The sequence below is a fragment of the Urocampus carinirostris genome, chromosome 1 (assembly GCF_059441175.1).
Source record: "Urocampus carinirostris isolate Australia breed hairy pipefish chromosome 1, RoL_Ucar_1.0, whole genome shotgun sequence".
NCBI lineage: Eukaryota > Metazoa > Chordata > Actinopteri > Syngnathiformes > Syngnathidae > Urocampus > Urocampus carinirostris.
This window is the reverse complement of record NC_142349.1, coordinates 32,950,740-32,972,420: the sequence shown is the minus strand read 5'-3', so window position 1 is coordinate 32,972,420 and position 21,681 is coordinate 32,950,740. Positions and strand designations below refer to the sequence as shown.

Below are 21,681 nucleotides of genomic sequence, written 5' to 3'. Positions count from 1 at the left end.
TTCATCAGCAGTGCCAGGTTACCACTAGACAACTCGCTGCTAATGACTTAACCGACAGCATCAGCTTAACTCAGTTTGCGCATGCAAACTACTACAGCCTAAAAAAAGAAAAAAGAATTGTGCTTAATATTTTTTTCCCTTTTTTTATGTTCATATAAAGTAAACTTTAAGTGTACAATAAGATGGTAAATGGTCTGCATTCATATAGCGCTTTTCATGTTACTGAAGACCTCCCAAAGCGCTTTACCATGAGCTTCACACACTCTGACAGCTTACAGGTTTTTGCATTATATACATACACACACACACACACACACACACACACACACACACATATATATATATAATGTCATAGGTATATTCCCGTTATTTCCAAGACAATGCATTTTGAACAGTGTCTCGTCTTTCACTACCTGAGCTCTGACGTCATGAGGAGCACACCTGCACCCTAGCAAGCTAGTCACCTTATTAGTTTACATCCTAACTAGACGTAAAGGTTTTGAGTGTTTTAAGCAAAGTTTTGGTACTTTTGGTGGAGAATGCCTGTGTTATGTCCAGTTGTGTGCAGGAATGTTACAATGGCAAGCAGCCAAAATGGGGCGAACTGGTATCATCAACAGTTTCTCCATCGAATATACATCAACCTCCGCCAATTGACCCCCTTATTAATGATTGTCAATCCTTATAGAGAGATCATAAATTTAAACACAGCGCAGGAAGACAGACTAGGCGGAATACAGCGAACATTTTCGCAAACGACGATGACGTGGTCAGATTCGACCAGTGAGAGACGATCCTGATCATAGCTGAAATGGGCGAGACAAGATCAGTCTTGTTTTTTTTTTAAATTCCTGCATAAAAATTAATATTTGGCATACCCAATTTGAAAAGATCAAAAAACCTTTACAATACGGAGAACACGTATAAGATGACAGGTAAGCCATCTCCTTCACTTTGCAATCCCTCTAAACCAAACACAAACTTTTGTAATAGCAATTGGTAAGTGCTCATAATAAACTTGCTTTTTATTGAATCAATATCATTTTGGCTTGTTTTGATCCCTTTGGAAAGACTTGTACAGAATCATTTGTTATCATTATTTCATATTGGGATAAATCTGCTCATTACACGAGCAATTCGAGCCGTGAGTACAATCAGGGAATGTATTAAGCTCGTACGAAGAGGTATCACTGTATTTCAAAAGATGTGGAGGTTTTTTTTTCTCAAGCTGCATTCACCAACATACCCTCCTCATGATGGAGATGGCTTCCGTAGAGAGGAACCTCGGGTAGCGGACTTCATCATTGACGATGCTGTCAAACACCTCTTCCTCATCATCGCCGGGGAACGGCGACTGAAAATGAAGATGGCGAGATGCCTTCAAGACGCCGCTCGGATCCAGTGGGCGTGATGACGAAATGCACGCTCACCTCTCCCACCAGCATCTCAAAAATGAGCACACCCAGCCCCCACCAGTCCACGGCGCGCGTGTATGACGTCTCAGTCAAGACCTCAGGAGCCAGGAACTCCGGTGTTCCGCAAAAAGTGCTGGTTCTGTCGCTGAAACCCATTCCTGTAGGTAACAATTACAATTGTCAGTATTGTGATAAACATATCTTATTTATTCATGTAAAAAATAATCTCTTGCTTCATCATGGTTTACTTATCACGATTTAGTACTTCAAAATTTTTATCGTATGTTGTATTCACCCCGCCCCTTTTCTGCTTTTGGCTGCCTGCACGCCAATGACGTTGCAGTCGTAGTTGTGTACTTCTGGAAAACAGCTTAACGAACCTCCACTACGTTTATATCGATATTTTTCACAAAAACATATCGACAAAACGTTCTGAAAAGACTGACAAAAGCACCAAATGGAAGAGGAAGATGCTTTCTATCTATATATTATATAAAGAATATATAATATATAAATATAAATACATATATCATACAAAATCCCAATTTTTAGAATAAAATAAAATTAGCGTAATAACCAATTGTGCGGTATGTACAAATAAATACAGCAAATAACTTTTGACACAAATTACTCCTTTTCGATTTATCCCTGCATTATATAAAAAAAAATCCTTTTAGCACAAACTTTCTGAATAATTGATTGGTGTGCAAAATTTCAAGGAACTTGGTTTCACCTTCTTTGCATAGGCCAAAATCAGCAATCTTCACGTAACCTTCCGTGTCTAGAAGCAGGTTGTCCAGCTTTAAGTCTCTGCCAATGAAAAACAGTCATGTCATATGGTGCTCTGTAAAATACACAGTACGGCACAATTTCTTTCATGGAATAAAGGACAGCACAAAAACACTCACCTGTACACAATCTTGTGATCATGTAAATACTGCAATCCCAAAACCACACAGGCAGCATAAAACCTATTAAAGCCCAAAAAGATTGAATCAATACAATCCTTTAAAACACAAGATTTCAACTTTTCACAAACCATTTCTGCCCATCAGCAAATTTAACAACCTAGTATTTATTTTTTGCCAAACAATGCTAAGATAAACAGAGGCAGCTTTGCTCAAGTCTGATTTGTTTGGGAGATGTTTCATCATAAATGATCATCAAGAGCATCGTGTACAATAAAACTTAGTACTGCAGCACACTAATCGCCGCAAAAGTTGTCATGGTAACATGCCCATGGAAAATCAAACCAAATATATCGTGTTCTGAATGTAGCTCCTATCTTTACCAAGATAAAAAATTAAGCAGGGATATGTGTATTATATTTGCTGAATTTAGCCAAAGTCCGTTGAATGAAAAAAGATTTAATTCAATTCAGTTACTATGGTGATTTATTCTCTACGGCTGGCCTGCGCCAGACCAGGCTCACAGCCAGGTAAAATTATCCCCAGAGATGCATCTGGCACTTCTACAGTCCATTGTGTGAATAGCGGTGAAATTAACTGGGCAATGGGCTTTTATGGTATTCCCCTAAACTTTGGTATGTTGCATTATTTTAATTATCCTGCATTAAAAGTTAACATATAAACAATATTGTCATTTCATTAACTCTGTTGACTGCATAGTTGAAACAGTAATTTTTTTTATCATTCATGCAGTAGATGTATTGCTGTCAGGCTGTGTGTTATATTGCTATTCCAATTAAAACTGTCAAATTAAAATCAGAGCTTTGATTAAAATTTGTTATAGCCGATTGAGACATACTGAAAATTGACACAAAAACTTGCAAAGATGGTATACATGTAATCTTTGGCAGGGGTAATATAGTAGATATAGGTACAATTCTTATTCAACTGTTCCATCACCTGAGAAAAAGTTGGTTATTAGGAGGGCTCAATGAAATTTAAAACAAATAATAATTAAATGGAAGAGTTCAAATTAGATTTGCATTTATTGTCATTGATTAAAATGCACTGAACATCGTTTACAATGAAATGAGATGTGGCACTCCAGATAGACGAGTAATAAAATACTTAAGAGTGAAATCATATAAAAAAATGGTAGGAATAATAAGCAAAAAAGTTGCTTTAGCCAGGATTTGAACCTGGGCAACCCACGTGGTAGCCAAAAATCATGTCACTGAACCATAGAATGCACATCTATCTTTCAAACAGCATGCTGTTCATCAACCACCAGGCTTTCTCCATTTTCTTAATAAAAGGTTCTCACGAAACGTTTTTTAAAAATATATAAATGCTTTCAAATTTTAATGAAACTCGATAAAGATCTGTTATTAAACAACCGTAAAAGATGATGGGTGACACTTCCGATCTGTGATTCTAGGATCCATCCTGTGGGTATATTTGAGAATGCTCTGAATGCGCATTTATCCTAAGTACCTACAGACGGCTCAACTTAGCCGGACCTTGTCATCCGGGCTCGGCAAACGTGCAACCAGTTAAGCAAAAATGCGCTGGCCGGACTAGATCAAGATGCGCTTATTCAATTATCCTAGATTTATTTTTTCCCACTTTCTGGAGTATAACGTGCACCCAAAATTGTTCAGTAATTTGAACATGTGCTTTATTATCTGGTGGGCCTTAGATGCAGACAGAATTGGAAATGCGTTAACATATTTGCGCAATTATTGGTTGGTCCATACTTTATCACTGACCACAATTGCAAAACAACAGTGGCAACTGAGATCGAAACGAAAAGCAATGGTAAGAGCACTGAATCCTAACCACCAGGCCGCTATAGACATGGATGGTTGTGTACAATTGCATAAAATGGATGCAACAGGACTCAACCCCGGATTGCGACGGGGAGAGCACTGGATCTTATCCACGAGACCACAATGGATACAGACGATACATGAAGTCATTAGGCCTTATCTCATTATCACACCATTTATATTCACGTTACCAGATATTTTAGAGAAATTATTAAAATTGGTATGAAATTTGTTTTACTTTTTCTCAGCTCAAACTAAGCATTGTAAGTGAAAAAGGTTTTGAATATGTGCAACCATGTGTTTATTCATATCTTTCAGGATGACTGAATTGCTTCACAAAATGTTTTTTTCCTTCATTCAGTTCAGAATCTGGTGAGCTACGTTAAGACTTTGCAAGTTGCCGATACAATCCTGTATATTAGTGGTCCCCAACCTTTTCTGTACTCCCGAACGGTTTAATGTCTGACAAAATTCTCGCAGCCTGGCCCAATAATAACATCAACGATTAATTGCCATGTGTACAAATAGTTGAATGGTGAGATACAACCAAAGGCCTTTTAATCTTTCATCCTTTTTGTCTGTCATCTAGTCGATAGCATGCGGCTCGCCACTCGATTCCAGTTGCATCCAATATTATGCAATTGTGATAGGTGAATATTCCAAATGATAAATCCATTTTCAAATGCAGGACATTTTTATTTTTGTAAAACCCGAGCATTTTCTCTAGTTTTTATTCTGTGTGTCTTAATTATGGGAGAAAAAGAAAAAAATCACAGACTATATTTGGAAGAGCGCGCCACAAAGTGCGGAAAATACGGTACATTTGATACAAAGAAAATATTTGGTAAGGACAAAGAAACGGTGCAACTCAGCTTTTGAATACAATTTTCAGTAATAGTAAGAAAAAGACAAATGAAAGATGAAGCAATGAAAACAACTCTGAACTTACATGGCCCGTGGCTCAGAGAAGACGTCGGCGTGGATGTGCATCATCAGATCGCCTCCCGCTGCGTACTCCATAACAAAGCAGACGTGCTCTTGAGTCTGGAAGCAGGCAAACAAGTTGACCAGGAAGGGATGGCGCACACTGTTGACCGTCTCAAAGATGCGCTTTTCGCACATCAGACTGGAAGGAGAAGATGATGAGGTCAGCCATTTGTGCTTCTTGTTGATAAGTCTGCAAGGGTGTTGTTACCTGTCCACTTCGTCACGAGCCACAATGTCACCTTTTTTCAAAGCTTTGATGGCAAACATCTCGCCTGTACTTTTATACTCAGCTAACAACACCTGCAAAATACAGAAATGCCTCAGACAAACTATAGATGACTCATTGAGCATGATGCTCCTTTTCAAAAGGATTCTAAGAGCAGCATTAATTCAGTGAATATTAAACGTCAGTTTTAAAACTACTTAAGAAAAAAGCAATGAGTTACGCTACTACCATAGCAACATAAGTTGAAATCATATTCTAAATTAGAGCCCGTGTTTACAACAAAACACATTTGAATTTACTCGTAGGTTATAGCACAGGGGTCGGGAACGTTTTTGTCTCAAAGAGCCATAAAAGAAAGATAGTTTTTTAGATACAAACTATACATTCAAAGACAAGATTCAACAAAACCACCAAAGCCTCTCTCCAAACAAAATATAATTCTTCAGCACATTGCTGTGTGTTTGACAATTTGATAAAATCTATAAAATAATGCCAAAGCCGGTGTCAACAAATATACCACCTGAAGTTTGTCTTCTGCAATTATTTAAGATCCTAGGGGCATATTTTGTTATAAAATACTAGAAATGGGAATACGGATGTATGTAGGGAATTACGCTATAAGTGCAGAGCTCTTCCCCCTGCCCACTACCGCTCACCCATTCAAATCGCTCTGGATGCTTAGCTGGCTTTTTTTGGGGTGTTTGCAGTTTGTTCAGTAGGTTTTCATCATAAACAGTCAACCATTTACATAAATCGTTTAATGAGATTTGATAAATAGGATTCCTAAGAGACATACAGCCAAATCAGGTTAGGTTGGTGTAAAACTAAAGGGGAAACTGTAGTTGAAACTTTGCTCCCTATGTTCTACACCGAACCACATATCACGTCTCTTCGGCTTTGCATCTACTATAAATTGAGCAATATTGAGAAGGTTATAAGATGAGCCTTATTTACTCAAGCCATATCTGGCTTGCGAGCCATACATTTCTAAACCCTGCAATGGAGTTAAAAAATACAGGCAAATGAGTTTCTCCCCATTTACTTCATTGATTAGTTTATTAGTGTCCTTGGGCAAGACACTGAACCCATGCCCCCGATAAGTAGATAGGCGCCTTGCATGGCAGTCGCTGCTATCACTGTGTGAGTGTTGGAATTGCTAAGTGTAAAGAACATTGTAAAGCGCTTTGGGAGGTCTTCAGTGACTTGAAAAGCGCTACATAAATACAGAGCATTTACCAGTTAAGAGAAGGTCCTAAAAACTGACCTTCCCAAAGTGGCCACGTCCGAGGACTGCAACACATTTGAAGTCTTTGAGGCTAAAGTGAAACTGCTCTTCTTCCCTGAAACACACATTTAAGTCCACGTTACTACATTGTTTCTGGTGTGAATGAAGTCATTTTCCTCAAACATAAAATCTGCTGTTGCTGTTAATACACAACAAAAAGTACATTAGTACTATATTGGGCTGGATCTGGATTGGGCATTTAGTGAGCACTTCATTCACAATTCATGACTTTAAGAATATTTTTCCCATAATTTCGCCAAATTAACCTCAATCCAGAGTCAAGCGTTGATAGCCAGGTAGTACCTTATCTCCGCATCTTTGTGAAAGGCCGTGAGCTCCAAATCAGGACGCTGAAACTCTGGCTCCGGGACCAGGTCCAGATCGGTCTTCACTGCCATGCTGTTCCTGTTGTTCAAGAAGTCGAACGAAGCGAGCGCGTCCTGAGGAGGGAGACCCCAAAAAAACGAGTGTAACTTTTCTGTATGTTTGTCTCCTCAAGGCTACCTAGACTAACATAAAATAACAAATCAGAAACATATCTGAAAATTTACATGAAGTATGTTGTTTTGGCACAAAGAGACAAGCTGACTCTGTCAGAAGCTCAAACAAACATGTATTGATTCATACACATGAAGGCTGGTAGCTGGAATGAACACACAACGTCAGAACTAACATGCTGCCAGCATGCTGCCCAGAATTAAATTGAGGTTCATCAAATGCGGCAAAATACCATATATTTTGCCTGAGTATAAGATAGATCAGCAGCACAGATAGGCTACTGAAGTAAAATGCTAATGTTAGCATTTCACAACTAGAACGCATTGTTCATCAATTTTAACATTTCATCATGCGCGACAAAGGAACGTGAGCCAGAAGTGGGTCTTTCGATGATTATATCACGCTCAGACATCAAATAAAATATTTGCTATTTTAACCTATTTAGGAGCAATACTGCATTTGAAGAACCACTGGCAGGAATGCTGTGGGGTTTTTCTACCCTTAAAGATGCTGTCCACAATTTGAAAAATGTTGGTCTCTGTCGGCATCTCCTGACTTCAAGTTATTATCGCTGCTCATGCATCAAGCACGAATAAACTCTTCTTTATTAATCTTTTTGGGTGTTTGGGTTGGTGTTTCAACTGTATTTGAAACAGGCCTTTTCTTACATTTAACATTTTCATACTTTACAATCAAAAAATATTTTGAATATTCAAAGAAATTGTAAGACTAAAAAAAATGCTTTCATGTCTGAGTCAAGGCGATTCCCAACCCCTGGCCTGGGCCCTACAAAAATACTTTCAAATCCTTAACATAAAAAAATATATATTCTGCAACTGTTGTTAAACATTTCCGATCCTTTTTTTACCTGATCATAGCAAAAAAAAATAATACCTGCACTTCTTCTTTGTCAGGCAACATGTCATTTTGCTCCGGTGATTCTTGTATACTGTCGGGCATTGGGTAGAACTTTGGTCCCGGGGTGGGCTCTCTGTCAAAGTCCAACTTGGTCACTAGAGGGTCACTGCGGAGTGAGTCATTAGAGAAATGAAGGTCTTGTGGAGTGTACATGAAAGGTATGAAAAAAATGGCGCCTTTTATTACACGTTGGGTGTTGGTGAACCCGGGATGCTACTGGATCCAGTCTCAGCTGTCTGTGGACTGAAGGAGTTGGTGCTCACAGTTGGAATGGCTCTTCTCACCAGACGACCCCAAGTCGCGATATTAATGTTCATTTGAGGGGCTCGAAGGAACGTCTTACCTAATGAAGGGAGAAAAGAGAACAAAAGGGGAACATAATTTAAATGAGCCTATCGCGTTGACTTCCCCGGCAGAATGAGAGCCATGATGGACTGCAGAATCACCGTAGAGGTCAGTGCTTAAATAAGGATTTGAGTTGAAACCAATATCAATGACGACAGCATGAGAATATAACCAGCACTTTTTAAAATGGTGATTTATTGCTGATTTATTCCTTTTGATTATCTGCAAACAAAGGGAGTTGTGTTGTGCCAAGGCAGCACTCAAGTATTCCAAAATTTGCAGCGACATTATTTTACAAGGTACGTTTCATGCATTTTCGAGCAATTTTATGTTAAATGAGTACGAGTAATGCTTTAGAGACTCAATATAATCAGCCAATATAATAACAACAATATAAGTAAGCCAGTGCTAACTAGCTACGTTGGTGTCTTAACTGTAGCCATTTCTTACTACGTAAACGAGCTTTTATTGAGTTTAACCAGAGATTCGAAACAGAAAACTTTCGAATATTACACGTCTTGAAAACTGTTAAAAGCTTATTACGCCGAAATTAACTGTCAAATTATCAATGAATAAAACAGGAAAGAAACATTCAGAAGATAAAATGTAATTTCACCAAAGTATAGGTTTTAAATATGCTCAAAAGTGATTTCTATACAAGGTGCAAGTGCCCTGTGCTTTACTGTTATATTACCTTCCCCAAAAATTCACTCTTCTTGCACTATCGGCACTATGGTAAAATACTATACGTAGCCATAATACAATACAACTTTATTTATATCTGTACATTCAAGGAAACTGTGGGGGTCAGATGCATCGACATTTCGTTCTGTATACACGTGTACTAGAATGACAATAAAGTAGATCTGAATCTGAATTACTAAAATGTGTCATTATTGCATGACTTATATTAATTATTTAATCATACATCTATTATCTGCACCGCTTATCCTCAGTAGGGTCACGGGGGTGCTGGAGCCCACCTTTTTTGGGCAGTGGGCAGGGGACACCCTGAACTGGTGGCCAGCCAATCGCAATCATCACATTATTATTTTGATAATCACATTATTCATTTAGTTGTTATAAAAACACATCATATTTATTTAAATATTTTAATGAAGTATTTACTTGCTGTATTCATCAGTATTTTTTGGGCAATTGTCTTCCGATGAGTCAACCTCATCTTATCATACAACTTTGAAGAGTCAGCTGTGTGCAGTTTTTTTGAACATGGAGTTCTTGTTTTTGCCCTGTAACGCAAGTCCAGAGTGTCTGTTATCGCTTCATTTTCCATTTTGGAAATCCAGACCCCTCTCTTATAAAAACTGTGGTGAATTACTTGTCTTTGGCTTCTGTTGGGGGAGCGCACTTCTTGCTTATTGGTGGGAGAGCGCTGCCCTGATCAATTAGTCCGGAGTGCACAAAAATTTTGGAACTGTAATAAATGTCCTCAACTGAATTGCTTTTCTCTAGCTCTTATTTTTTTCTGTTTCCAAAAACTTGGCCTGTCCCAGAAATTTAACATGCGGCGAGACAGGGATTGTTTTACAGCAACATTACAAAGTCGTTTTAGAAACGTTTGTGCGAGGACATTCCAAGCCGGGGGTGCATTTTTCCGCAAAACACAAAACATACCAGCTATAAAAAACTGGTATGCATCCAGACTTTTATATGCTTTTAGATCAGCACTGGTGTATGGGGATACTCATTAAAACACAGTGAAACAGATTGAGTGGACTAAAGTCAGGACTATCTGGTTAGAGCTGTAACCATGTTGGAGGAAGAAGGTATGGGACAGTGCTCAATTTCTCTAAATAGCCCTTTTTGTGTTTTACGACAAGATGAGCAACCTCATCGGAAAACTTTACAATATTTGTTTGACTAGTCATTACCAATGGTCTTGTATAGGTGTTTTTGTTGTTGTTCTCTACTGTTTACAAGCCACACACAGTGTTTCTGTAGTGCAGTGGTTAGCATATTCGCCTAACACACGAAAGATCGCCGGTTTGACACCGGGTGAAAACATTTGTAAGCCTGGAGAGGGATGGGCGCTACCAGGCTGTACTTGCCCAAGACATACCACATTAAATGGGGACCCTACAACACAAGTGGTAAAGGGATCCGCATGTACCCCCAACCCAGCCACCCACTGTTTACTACAGCTCCCTGCCGCCTGTCATGGTGTCCTCGTGTGCTTAGATCATGTGTGTATAAAGGGACAATAAATGCTCTTCGTCATCAGTTTGGGGTGAAATGTAGCCTGCTAACCTTGCTGCTTCGAGAAAATCTTCTTTTGCCTTTGCAACTTTGGTCTTCTTTCGATGACAGGATTAAAAAAAGTGACCTAAACAATACACAGAGCAGGAATGGGTATGCGTCTCTCACCTACTTAGGTTTTGGAAGAAATATGACCAGGTATGCACAAACCTCAGCGAACAGCATGCCCTGTGGCTCAAGGTATAAACACATGCCATGACGCTGGTTGTCCAGGAAGTCCTCAAGACGAAGGAACTTGACTGCGCAGAGTGAGCGCCAGTCTCTCCAGTATACAGAAATTTCCAACTCGCGTGACTAAAAGGAAAGCAACAGGGCACATAAACATTTACTCATGATAAATGAATGAATTAAACTATATTTCAGACATAAGAAAACAAAATGAAACAAAACAAGCTAAAAGAAAGAAAAACTAGGTTAACGTAACATGTCCAAAAAGAAAGAAGCATATGCTTATTTAATCCTACCCATTCAACTTCCTTAACATATGTATCTGACAGCTACATTTCTTGTGTATTTAAATATAACAAACACCTCATGAACACATATTTACATAGTTTCTGTGGATGTACAATTACTTCATCATTGCTGTCTCCATATATTTTCAGCATACTATATAATAAGACTATCTATTCTAATAATAATTCTCATTGGTGCTATTGATGACAACTGATTGTTTCGGTGTGTGTCTGTGTGTTGTCCATCATACAAAGTATCTTTGAACCTGCTGCTAGAGGGTGAGCACCCCCAAGCAGCAGGATCACCCATGGCTAAGTGTCCTGATCTGTGCATTGAAAAGACAAGACATGGGCAAAGATCTTCTGGCCCCTTCTGATCTATGAGGTTCCAATCTCTACCATCAAGGACTTTGAGAGGAAAGTCAGCAAGTTTCTAGGGAAATTGAAGCCTAAGCATCATCGCCCTGTTTGGCCCAACCAACAAGCTACAGCTCCCCATCAGCAGCCTTAATGAGGTGTTTAAGGTGAGCCACGCAAAGGAGGTGCTGCAAAACAAAGTCAGAGGATACAAAGGTATCAGGGTTGGGTAGGGTTACTTTAACTGGATTACTTTCAATTACTTTTGGATTACTCCAATACCAAATATGCCAATAAAAGACAAAAAAAAACTAAATATGAATAAAATTATGACTCACAACACATGGTAAGCCTTCTCTCCTGGCTTTGATCTCCTGCAAAACTAACATAAAATGCGACAGAAACAAAATGAAAATAAATCCAAACAGCTTGGCAACATCATTTTTGCCGTTCCACGTATTCCGTTACTCCCCAAGCCTGCACAAAGTTTAGTAATTTTATTCATATATAGTTTCTTTTGTCTTTTATTAGCATATTTGGTATTGGAGTAATCCAAAAGTAATTGAAAGTAATCCAGTTAAAGTAACCCTACCCAACCCTGAAAGGTATACAAGTCTGAGATCGAGGTGAGGACGAGACGGAGGTGGAAGGCAGACTCAGCTGTGGATGTGGCAAAGTCAAGGATACGGCACAGGGCACAGGTGGGGACTGTGACTCATTGAAGAGCTGGCCTGGGTAGCGATACAACACCTAGCTACAACAAGGGGCAGGAGAATATCCGGAGAGTACTGGTGCAGCAAGAGGTGCAGGCAGAAGTAGAGGAGGAGTGGGCCAGCACAATGATTGGAATGAAGCAGCAGGAAGCCTGGACAAGATAGGAGCATGCAAAAGACCGCATGACCTGCGTTGTGGAACGCTGAGCCCCATCGAATACGATTCCTATACTAGGCTTTCTACGATGTACTATTGATTCCATCCAACTTGTTTAACTGTGAGATAGTGGAGTTGCCAGCCTGCAACCTCTGCTTAAAGAGGGGGACCCTGGAGCATACTCTCAGCTGCTGTGCAAAGGACCTGGGTGAGGGGCACTACAGCTGGCAAAATGAACCATGTCCTGAAGTCCATATCCAACACCCTAAGCAGGCATTTGCCAATGCAAGCGTCTCTGCCCAACAAAGAACTTGAGCGCTTTCATCAAGGCTGGGGAGAAACGAGTGGAAAGCACGATGTGAGCCTTTCAAGGTGGGATGCAGAGGGTTCGCTGGCCATTCTCTGCGTATTCTGTAATTGCTCCAAAATCTGCACAGATATATTCTACTGTTTAGGTGAATCTTTGAGAATATCCCTTAAGATTTAACAGAAATATTACAAATATTTTAAGTATAATACAGTAACCCCTCGGTTATCGCGGTTAATGGGGACTAAAACCACGCACGAAAAGTGAAAATCCGCTAAGTAGCGATGCCTTTTCAGAAATGCTTAATTTTTTTTTTTAAATCATCTTATTATTATTAGTATTTTTTGGACCCGGTTAATGGGGACCAAAACCACCTGTGAAAAGTGAAAATCCGCTAAGTAAGCGATGCCCTTTCAGAAATGCTTAATTAATTTTTTTTTAAAATTATTTTATTTTATTATTATTATTTTTAGACCCGGTTAATGGGGAACCAAAACAACCCGCGAAAAGTGAAAATCTGCTAAGTAGCGACGCCCCGGCAAAAATTCTTAAAAAATAACAATAATAATAATTTTATTTTATCTTTTTTTTTTTTCAGACCCGCGAAGCTCTGAACCCGCGAATGTGGAACCGCGAAGTAACGAGGTCCCACTGTACTTGCAGTTTTTTGAGATAAGAGGATAAGAAATGGTTATAAGGGTCAAACTGATAATCAAGCTCGAAATGATTATAGTCAAATAGCTGAATACATCTCAGTTGCATTTGCTCCTATTTTAAGATCTGTCACGAATTAATTTTGTTTTTTGTTGTTTAGACTTAAGATACGTCAGTATCCCCTTTTTTCAATTAATTGGATACCCACAACCGTTTGTATTCCAAGATGTTAATATGTGTGCTACTCATATTTTTGGGTGAGAGATGATATAATCCACACCCCCTACAACCTGTAATACTGCTCCACGTTAATTGAATAACATGTTGTGCCTGTCGTGAACCTCCCAAAAATAAATATCTGAACCCCAGAAAACAAAAGTAAAAAACAAAACAAAAACACTATCTAAACTAAACATGACAGTGTAAGAATGAGTTTAGCTCTCAGGATTCCAGTCCGTACAGTTCACCAAGACGGCTTCTTCCTCTTCTTTCCTCCAGCCCAGACCAAGCAGCAGCCATCAAAGCCTCGGTATCTGTCTGGTCCTTGAAATAATGTTGAATTTTGGATCTTGACGATGTCCGTTGGTCCGCTTTTTTCCGTTGCACGAATATTTTCCCGAACTAATTTCTCGGCCTTCTTTGGGTTGGTAAAGCTCAGTATTTTTTACTTCCATGAAAACTTGAGGACAACAGGATGTGCAAGGGTATGCTTCACATGTTGCCCCCACAGTCCTTACATCAAGGGGGAGAACTGCCTCTGCTTGTCAGAACACTCTTTGGTCATGTCCTCAAATATTAATGTTTGCAGTCCTCCCATTGTATCCCTCACTGTATCTTTGCTTCTGTCAACACTTTCTGGTGTGCCGTGTAGTTGCACCAAGATGGTCCCCAGGGGGTCCTGCACTTGATGATGCAATGTAGTAACGTGGACTTAAATGGGTGTTTCAGGGAAGAATAGCAGTTTCACTTTAGCCTCAAAGACTTTAAATGTGTGACTTGATTTCAAATATGTCACCTTGCAGCCACAGTCTGTCGCAAGTCATTTCCCCCATGAATTCGTTCGTGATGTGGCCCTTTCCTTACCTTCCTTCGACACAATCAATTTGACATTATTAAGCCAGTCACGATGTTTGTGATCACCACAATTGCTCCATTTTTTCTGGCCGATACAATGTTATCATCTGCCACGTTTGATACGCGGGTTTCAACTTTGTCAAGATGAGTGTGCAAAACACTGAGAGCGCTTTTCAGTTTTTTCAAGTCCGTTGATGAACACAAAAATTACAAAGTTGTAACGTAAAGTTAAAGAGTATGTGTGCTTGCGTGTTTTCCTTACCCGGTCCAGCTCCAATGTAAACTTGTGATCCCAAGCCTGGTTGCTGACCGGCCTCCAGCTGGTTTGGCCAACAACTGTGTTGTCCAACTTCAAAACTGCGCTAATCTCATCTGAGGAAAGAAACACTCAAATTACAAGCACTGACCTTGCTTGAAGTAATCAACCACAGTGATACCGTGACTTGCAAATTTATTGTTCAAGAATACCTCTGTATTGTTTGAACAAACAGTGAATCAGTAAAATCCTAACAGAGAATTTGTAGAAAAATAGATGGTTTTAGAGTGGGATTTACAGTTGAAAAAACTTTTAGATGTAAATATTATACAGATCATGATAAAAACCAATGGTTGTATTTTTTAAAGAAAATCATCAGCACATGTCGCTGTTGTCCACTTGGGTTCACCATTGACACGTTCTACAAATGAGATTGCATGTTGATTTAAAAGTTCAGGGTTGATCTGGTGAATTACGTGGTTGTCAATTATTGAGAAACTTGAGCTGGCTAGGTGATATCTGACTAACACGTTAGCCAGACTGCCTGTTTAATAACAGTGAGTTATGGCAAAGAGGTGGTTGTTTTTGTACTCATAATGTATGCATGTTTTCTTACTGTTGACTAAAAGCATACTGAAGGCCGTGTTTATTCTTAACCATCTACTGTCATTGCAAACCAGATAAATATTTTTGCGTTATAGGCGTATCTTTTTAAGAGCTGTGAAGTTTTGAGCTTATGCAGTTTTCTATTGGAATTGTTCCGTTGCATTTAGGGTCTAAAGACAATCGGGACTCATCTTACCCTGTCAACTAAATTACGGCATTACAGTAAACAAATTTCTCCTATTTTATGATAATCAAATACGACTTCAAACATTGCAATCTAAAAAAAACCGGAATTACTTTTTAAATGAAGTCACTAGTAACTACTGTTTATCAGTAACATGTAGGCTTCAGATCAGGAGATGATGTAATGGTGGTCTGTGAAGCACTTTGAGACTTTTGGTGATTAAGGGAATTGACTTAACACTCCCAACACTGGTTATAACAGGTCACAATTCCAACGCAACCCCCTAACATTTGTAAGTCAAAATCCCAAAGTAGTTATTTTCATTAGTATGTGTAATTGAAAAACTGATTGGAGACTTACTTGAGAGCTCCTCGCTTTTTGTCATGTTCCGCGAACTGACGCTGCGGTTTCGGTTTGCTCTGCTTATGAAGGATGAACGGGTTTCACTCGGGCTCCACCCAGGCAGAGGGACTGATGCAGCTTTGGATCGACCAGGAACATTTTCCAGCAGGTCTTGACAGCCCATAAGCCTGACGTCTAACGTGCCTGGTATTGGAGAGCGACAAAATATATATATTTTTTAAATTTCACATTCCTGGTCAGTTATCTGCTTAGAAGATTTTTTTTCTTGGTGAAATAAACTTTAGAGGACATGCTATTACCCAAGTGTCATTTATAATAATCTAGTTTATTTATGTAGCTGAATTACTATAGATTTACTATGGTGGTCCTTTGTTTACTGTCAGTTTATTTAATGCAGATTCACTTCCTTGGAGGGGGATTTGTTTTGCGGCCGTATTATTCGAAAATCAGAAACCAAACGCTCCTTTTGTGCATTATATGTATGATGAAGTCTCTTTGAAAAGACGTTGGAGCAAAAAGGTTTGGGTACAACATATTTTATTTTTACATCACCTGTGAGCGCAGCAGGCTTAGTCACCGTGCTGTACTGGTTGTGCGTGGAGATGATGCTGGATCGTGGGCTAAGGACTGGTGCTGATAGGAGTGACAGCTCTTCCACTAAACAGCTGTTGCGTGGGTGGTTCTTAGGTAGTTCGCTGAGGCGCTGCTCCAAAGAGTAGCGAAGGAGGTCAAGCTTTTGGCTAGATTCATTAAAGCGGGCCTGGGCCTGAAAAGAAAGAGCAAAATTTTTATCTTATATGAATCAGGTGAGTGAAGATACAAATGCCCAATGGATAGCAAATGTTTCTATATAAATATAAATTAGTCATCGTCATATATAAACAGCTTTGAATGATTGATGTGCTTTAGAAGCTGTGTTGTACCTCTAAATGTGCTCTCTTTTCCGTGACTTTTCCTGTGCCCAGGAGTTTCATAACGTTCTTGGCTCCTTCTGCCACTGCAGACTCTATCCTGGCATGGTGGCACAGCTCCTCCACTCGAAGGTCCAAAGGGCTTATGATGGCCTTGTCTGGTGGACATTTAAGAACTTGACCTCCTTCCAATGCTGTTTTACTCATGAATGGAACATGCATCATTCTACAAAAAGCAGGTCTTACCAATCACGTCATTGTTTTCGAAGTTCAATTCATTGGCCTGGCTGGCCTTGAGGATTTGCATTCTGATGAACTCAATCTTCATCTTGCTATCCTGAAGTAATTGTTGCGCCGTTGCCAGCAGTTTACGATCCTAAATGCAAAATCAGACCATTAATCTCGCCTAGAAGGATCTGTTCATTAAAGATGCTGTCCTGAATTTAAAACTCTAAGCTGCCATCTCCTGGCTTGAAATCATGATCACAACTTATTCATCAAGTTTGTGCATTTCTTAGATGCGCTGGAAAAACACTTCTTTTTTTCATCTTTTTGGAGGTTTGGTTTGGCGTTTGGACTGTATTTAAAAAAGGCCATACACTAACAAAAAAACTGCGATGACAAGCATAAAGGCATTCTCTAAACTCCCCTCCTCAACCCCCCTTTTCCTTCCAACTGATGTGTTGCACTTTCGTAAAAGTAATGTAAAGGAGGTAAGCGTGGTGGGTTAAAGTTATAAAGGATCTATAAAGTCAGTTGGGAATTGTTAACACATATCTATTAAAAAAATTATCCTACTTTCAACACTTTTAGGACACCTCAAACGATGCATCCCACCTTTAAGACAACAAAACACAATTTTAATACCGTTCCAAAAAAAATAAAAAATACCCTTGTTAGGCCTTGACAAGATAGTAAATAACTGTTGGAAAGAAATGGAGAATGTGTGGTCACTTCTCAAAGGTAAAACTTTCGGCCATCTTATTGTGTGCATAATAATTGGGCTGTCTTAAGTGTGCATGCACATTTGCACACACCCTAGAATTTCTCAGATTTTAAATCCAGGTCACTGACAGCAGCACTCAGAGGAAAAGGGACTCTCTGAAACAGGAATTTCCTCTCTGACATCAAATTAACACGGTTTAAAATTGAAGCTGTTTAAAACTGTCTCTGTGCTGCTGTCTGCCTGCCAGGGTGATGACAAAACATTGTGACCTTGCAAAGTCATAAACACTAAAGATTGGTTGAGTGAATATTGAATTGGCTATGCATTATTTTACTTTGCCCCACAATTCATATATGGATTCACAAAATTGAGAAAATCAAGTTCACTCATTTACTCTTAACTCATAGCCAGTATGTATGGGTTTGTGAGAGAGTTGTGTGCTTTACGTTTATAAAGCAAGGTTCAACAAAAGGACAACAATGGCAAATGGGACACGTAGAACAATCTTGATGCAAGCAAGTTGCATTAAAGCAGCAGTTTAGTCATTACAGATGTATCTACAAATCTCCAAAGTAAAAAAGTGTTTTTTGTCAGCACACTCAGAATAAACGTTAAGCAAAATGGAATTGATGAACTTCACAAATAGTGGCTCTTACATGAGATGGGTGCCCCCACCCCAAGCGACTAACCCCAATGTAATTCTCATTTGTCCCTTCATTTCTAATGAGGAAGTCCTATCAAATGCTCTGCACAATTGCGCAATCCAACATATTCCATTCGATATATAGAAACCAAACGGGATACGTGCTTAAAACCACACCAAATGTGCCGTTTGATTAATAAATGTTTGTAAATGCTGTGAGCATGACACATAAGCACATTCCTCCTCTTTACACAAAGAGGCACTACTAAAAAAAATATCATTTTACCATCTGTAAAGTAGAATTGAGCTTGCTTTTTAATTCCAGCAAACACATAGAGTCACAATGTGTCTTATTATTAAACAATTGAACATACAGTTTACATATATCCACAGAGTTCAGCTACAATCATTTATATTCACAGTATTTACCCAGCGACATCTTTTTTTAAATACAAAAACATTTGTGTATTCTATCCAGACGAGGTTAAGTTTTCTATAGTCAATAATCCAATTTGCTCCAGCAACTAAAATTTAAACACGATATGGATTATTGTCATTATTACATATAACTAAATGTTGTCATTCCTTTACTGGCTCATTGGCTGCCCCTCAAGTCACTCGACAGGCCAGCCTCTGCATTTTTTAAACCAGACATGACTGTGTCTCATTTTGTTGTTAAGGTTAAAAAAAAAAAAATCTGTTTTCACCTAATCATTAGTTCATATAAAGGTCATCCAAAGCTAGTAGAAAAAATAGATCAAATATACATAGTAATAACAATAATTATTATTTAGAATCAGCTTTAATATATTAATGCACACATTTCTTATGACACAACTTATTGTTTGGATTTTTAGTTTAATTATGTCATGTTTTAGTATCAAGGTTGTACATGAAAAGCTTGAATCTGAAGACATCAAGCATCTCCTTAGTGAATGCATTGGGGAGATGATGAGAATATAGTGGGGGTGCCGTAGGAGTTTACGACTGTAGTGGCTGGAGGTTTTGGAGCTGCTCAACGAAAGCATGGCTTTTATTTGGACTACATTGTTTCTGCCAGCCAACGTGTATTTTGCGAACATTAGTGTGTGCTTTAGATTGTTTTTTTCTCGTCAGAGTCTAACATAGTGGCTCGCCAGCATCCAGAACAGCAAGTTAATCCATAGAGGAACGTGTATGTGGTCTCTAACTTACAAAAGATGAATTTTACAAGGATTCAGGTCTCACAATAGTTTTTTTCTCAGCTGACTGTACTGTATGTAATGATTAACGTAGCTTTAGGAATTGGTAATGCCTACCTTTGACGGTCCATTGGAGTACATCTGAATCATGTTTTCTGCACCTTGTTTGACTTTGAGCTCAATATCGTTCTGTCTTTTTAAGGCAGCCAGTCGGCTGCTGCTTGTGCACATTCGGCTCTCACTGTTTGGAGTATCTGGAGTCAAGGGGCATTCTGCAGAGAAATACATAAAGGGTAGAGACAGGTCCTTTGGCACTTTGCAGACAAGCTCGCTACAGGATATGACTGTGGCTGGAGTTTGTCACAAATAGAGTTGAAACTGAACTCTGCTTGTCAGCTATGTTGACTTTAGCAAAACAATCCTGCAGCCTGACTTAATTACTTACAAATTTGCTTAGAGAAATCCCTGTCACTTAATAACTTCAGGAAGATCAATGGACTATAATTTCTTATAACAGAGTGTCACTTTGTCTAAAAAGAAAATAAATCAAGTCAAGTCACATTTATTCTTAAGCAATTAATAACAAAATGGACTGCACAGGCCACAATTACACCATCCCCCTGATCCTAAAATTAGCATAATCACTGCTGCAAATCATTAAAATGTTACAGTAATAGAAGAGACACAACAAATTACTCTTTCCTTAGTTGTCATGTTTTTTCTACCTATGAATATTTGCATTTGCAATATTTGCATGTCAGGAACTGAAACAAAACTTAACATGTATTAAATTAGTGACAGATTTCTTGACCTCTGGGAACAGCTGAAAAATATACAAAGAATGCAATGTACTTAAATGTACTTTAAAGCGATGTCGAAAACTTCCCACAAATAAATCCAAACACAATCTTACTAACAGGCAAGCAGGCTTTATTGTTGGCAAGAAAACTGGCCTGACTTCCACAGACAACAATTACAAGTTCATATAGAGTTCCTGTGTTCATTGGGTCACAGAATTCCTGTTGTATAAAAATGAGCCTGCCACTTAAAAACTACAGCTGAACTGATTTTACTAAAGAAGTAAAAAAAAGAAAAGAAAGAAAAAGGATGACTCAATTTAAGAGGTGCCTTCTCCTTTTTGGTTCAGCCTCCACTGGGTGGAGAACAATACACTTAGAGCTACAGAACAGTTCTAGGGATGATGTCACCATTGAACAGCTGACAAGGGCCTTCTTCTATTAAATTCTGATGAGAACGCTAAGAAAAAGTGGGAAGGCGTGATCCCTCACCAGTGACATCATAGCAACAGCTGGTGATAACCTGATGGCAGGTACACTACAGACTGGCATGGAAACCTCACACAAGCAAACCAAATGTGCTACAGAAGAGAAAAAAAATTTGCTCACTTCATGCACTAAACACATCTTGGGATTTAAGTTTTAAGAAAATGTTTAAAAATGCTGAAAATGAAGCCAAGCAATGTTAAAGATAAATCTTCAAAATATTTGAATGTACAAGTGGCCTGGCAGACATGCTGAGACTGAGACATATCACTACATAATCTTGTGTGACTAAATATTTTTTTTTCATTTCCATTCAACTTGGATCTCATATACAAAGAAAGGACATGCAAAGACCCAACACCAAGTTATGAGACAACAAAATCCATCCATTCCAACTTCTTGTAGCGACACAGCAGCTATTTTGGACTCATTTAAGAAACGAGCGCTGTACAAGAGTTGACTACAACTCAAGCATCTGTCCATGACCAACAAGCTGAGACACACAAAATTCCCAGCTCACCCGTCACTTCATCATGGTCAGAGACATTCCGCTGACGTGTCACACAGAAAAAGACCTTATTCGTCAGAAAGTCACAGAAGCAAGCTATATTAGTTCTCACTCGAGATAGCCATTGAAAGAGAAAATCCTGCTTTCCTCCCCCAAAACGAACAGCACTCCTCGTTTACTTCCCAATGACAATCGAACTGGGGAAATGTCAACAGCACCAGGCGGACAAACACCATTATTTTGCTTCCTTCAAAGCGCCGGTGTAAGCGACCATGTTAAACAAACACTGGGGTTGTGGTTGACTCTTTGGGTGTTTCACTGTTGTTGGTAAAAACGTGGGAGCCAGCTATCAAGTACCTAGGAAGGCAACAATTGTCATCTCATGCTAATCGTCA

General features: G+C 39.0%; 1 protein-coding gene across 2 annotated transcripts in view; it reads right to left on the bottom strand.

The window, feature by feature from the left end:
* The window catches only part of pkn2a (protein kinase N2a), a 46,513-nt gene that overhangs the window by 7,885 nt on the left and 16,947 nt on the right, over positions 1–21,681 (bottom strand). For both annotated transcript variants that reach the window (XM_088335374.1, XM_088335366.1), the window contains exons 4-21: positions 19,613–19,767; positions 16,972–17,101; positions 16,738–16,883; positions 16,367–16,580; positions 15,812–15,997; positions 14,668–14,777; positions 10,839–10,982; positions 10,680–10,755; positions 8,253–8,409; positions 8,043–8,172; positions 6,954–7,090; positions 6,630–6,705; positions 5,348–5,439; positions 5,102–5,278; positions 2,324–2,386; positions 2,149–2,225; positions 1,431–1,573; positions 1,247–1,354 (exon numbers count right to left, since the gene is read on the bottom strand). In XM_088335374.1, the coding sequence (XP_088191500.1) occupies positions 1,247–1,354; positions 1,431–1,573; positions 2,149–2,225; positions 2,324–2,386; positions 5,102–5,278; positions 5,348–5,439; positions 6,630–6,705; positions 6,954–7,090; positions 8,043–8,172; positions 8,253–8,409; positions 10,680–10,755; positions 10,839–10,982; positions 14,668–14,777; positions 15,812–15,997; positions 16,367–16,580; positions 16,738–16,883; positions 16,972–17,101; positions 19,613–19,767 (2,321 nt within the window). The remainder of the gene's footprint in view (positions 1–1,246; positions 1,355–1,430; positions 1,574–2,148; positions 2,226–2,323; positions 2,387–5,101; positions 5,279–5,347; positions 5,440–6,629; positions 6,706–6,953; positions 7,091–8,042; positions 8,173–8,252; positions 8,410–10,679; positions 10,756–10,838; positions 10,983–14,667; positions 14,778–15,811; positions 15,998–16,366; positions 16,581–16,737; positions 16,884–16,971; positions 17,102–19,612; positions 19,768–21,681) is intronic.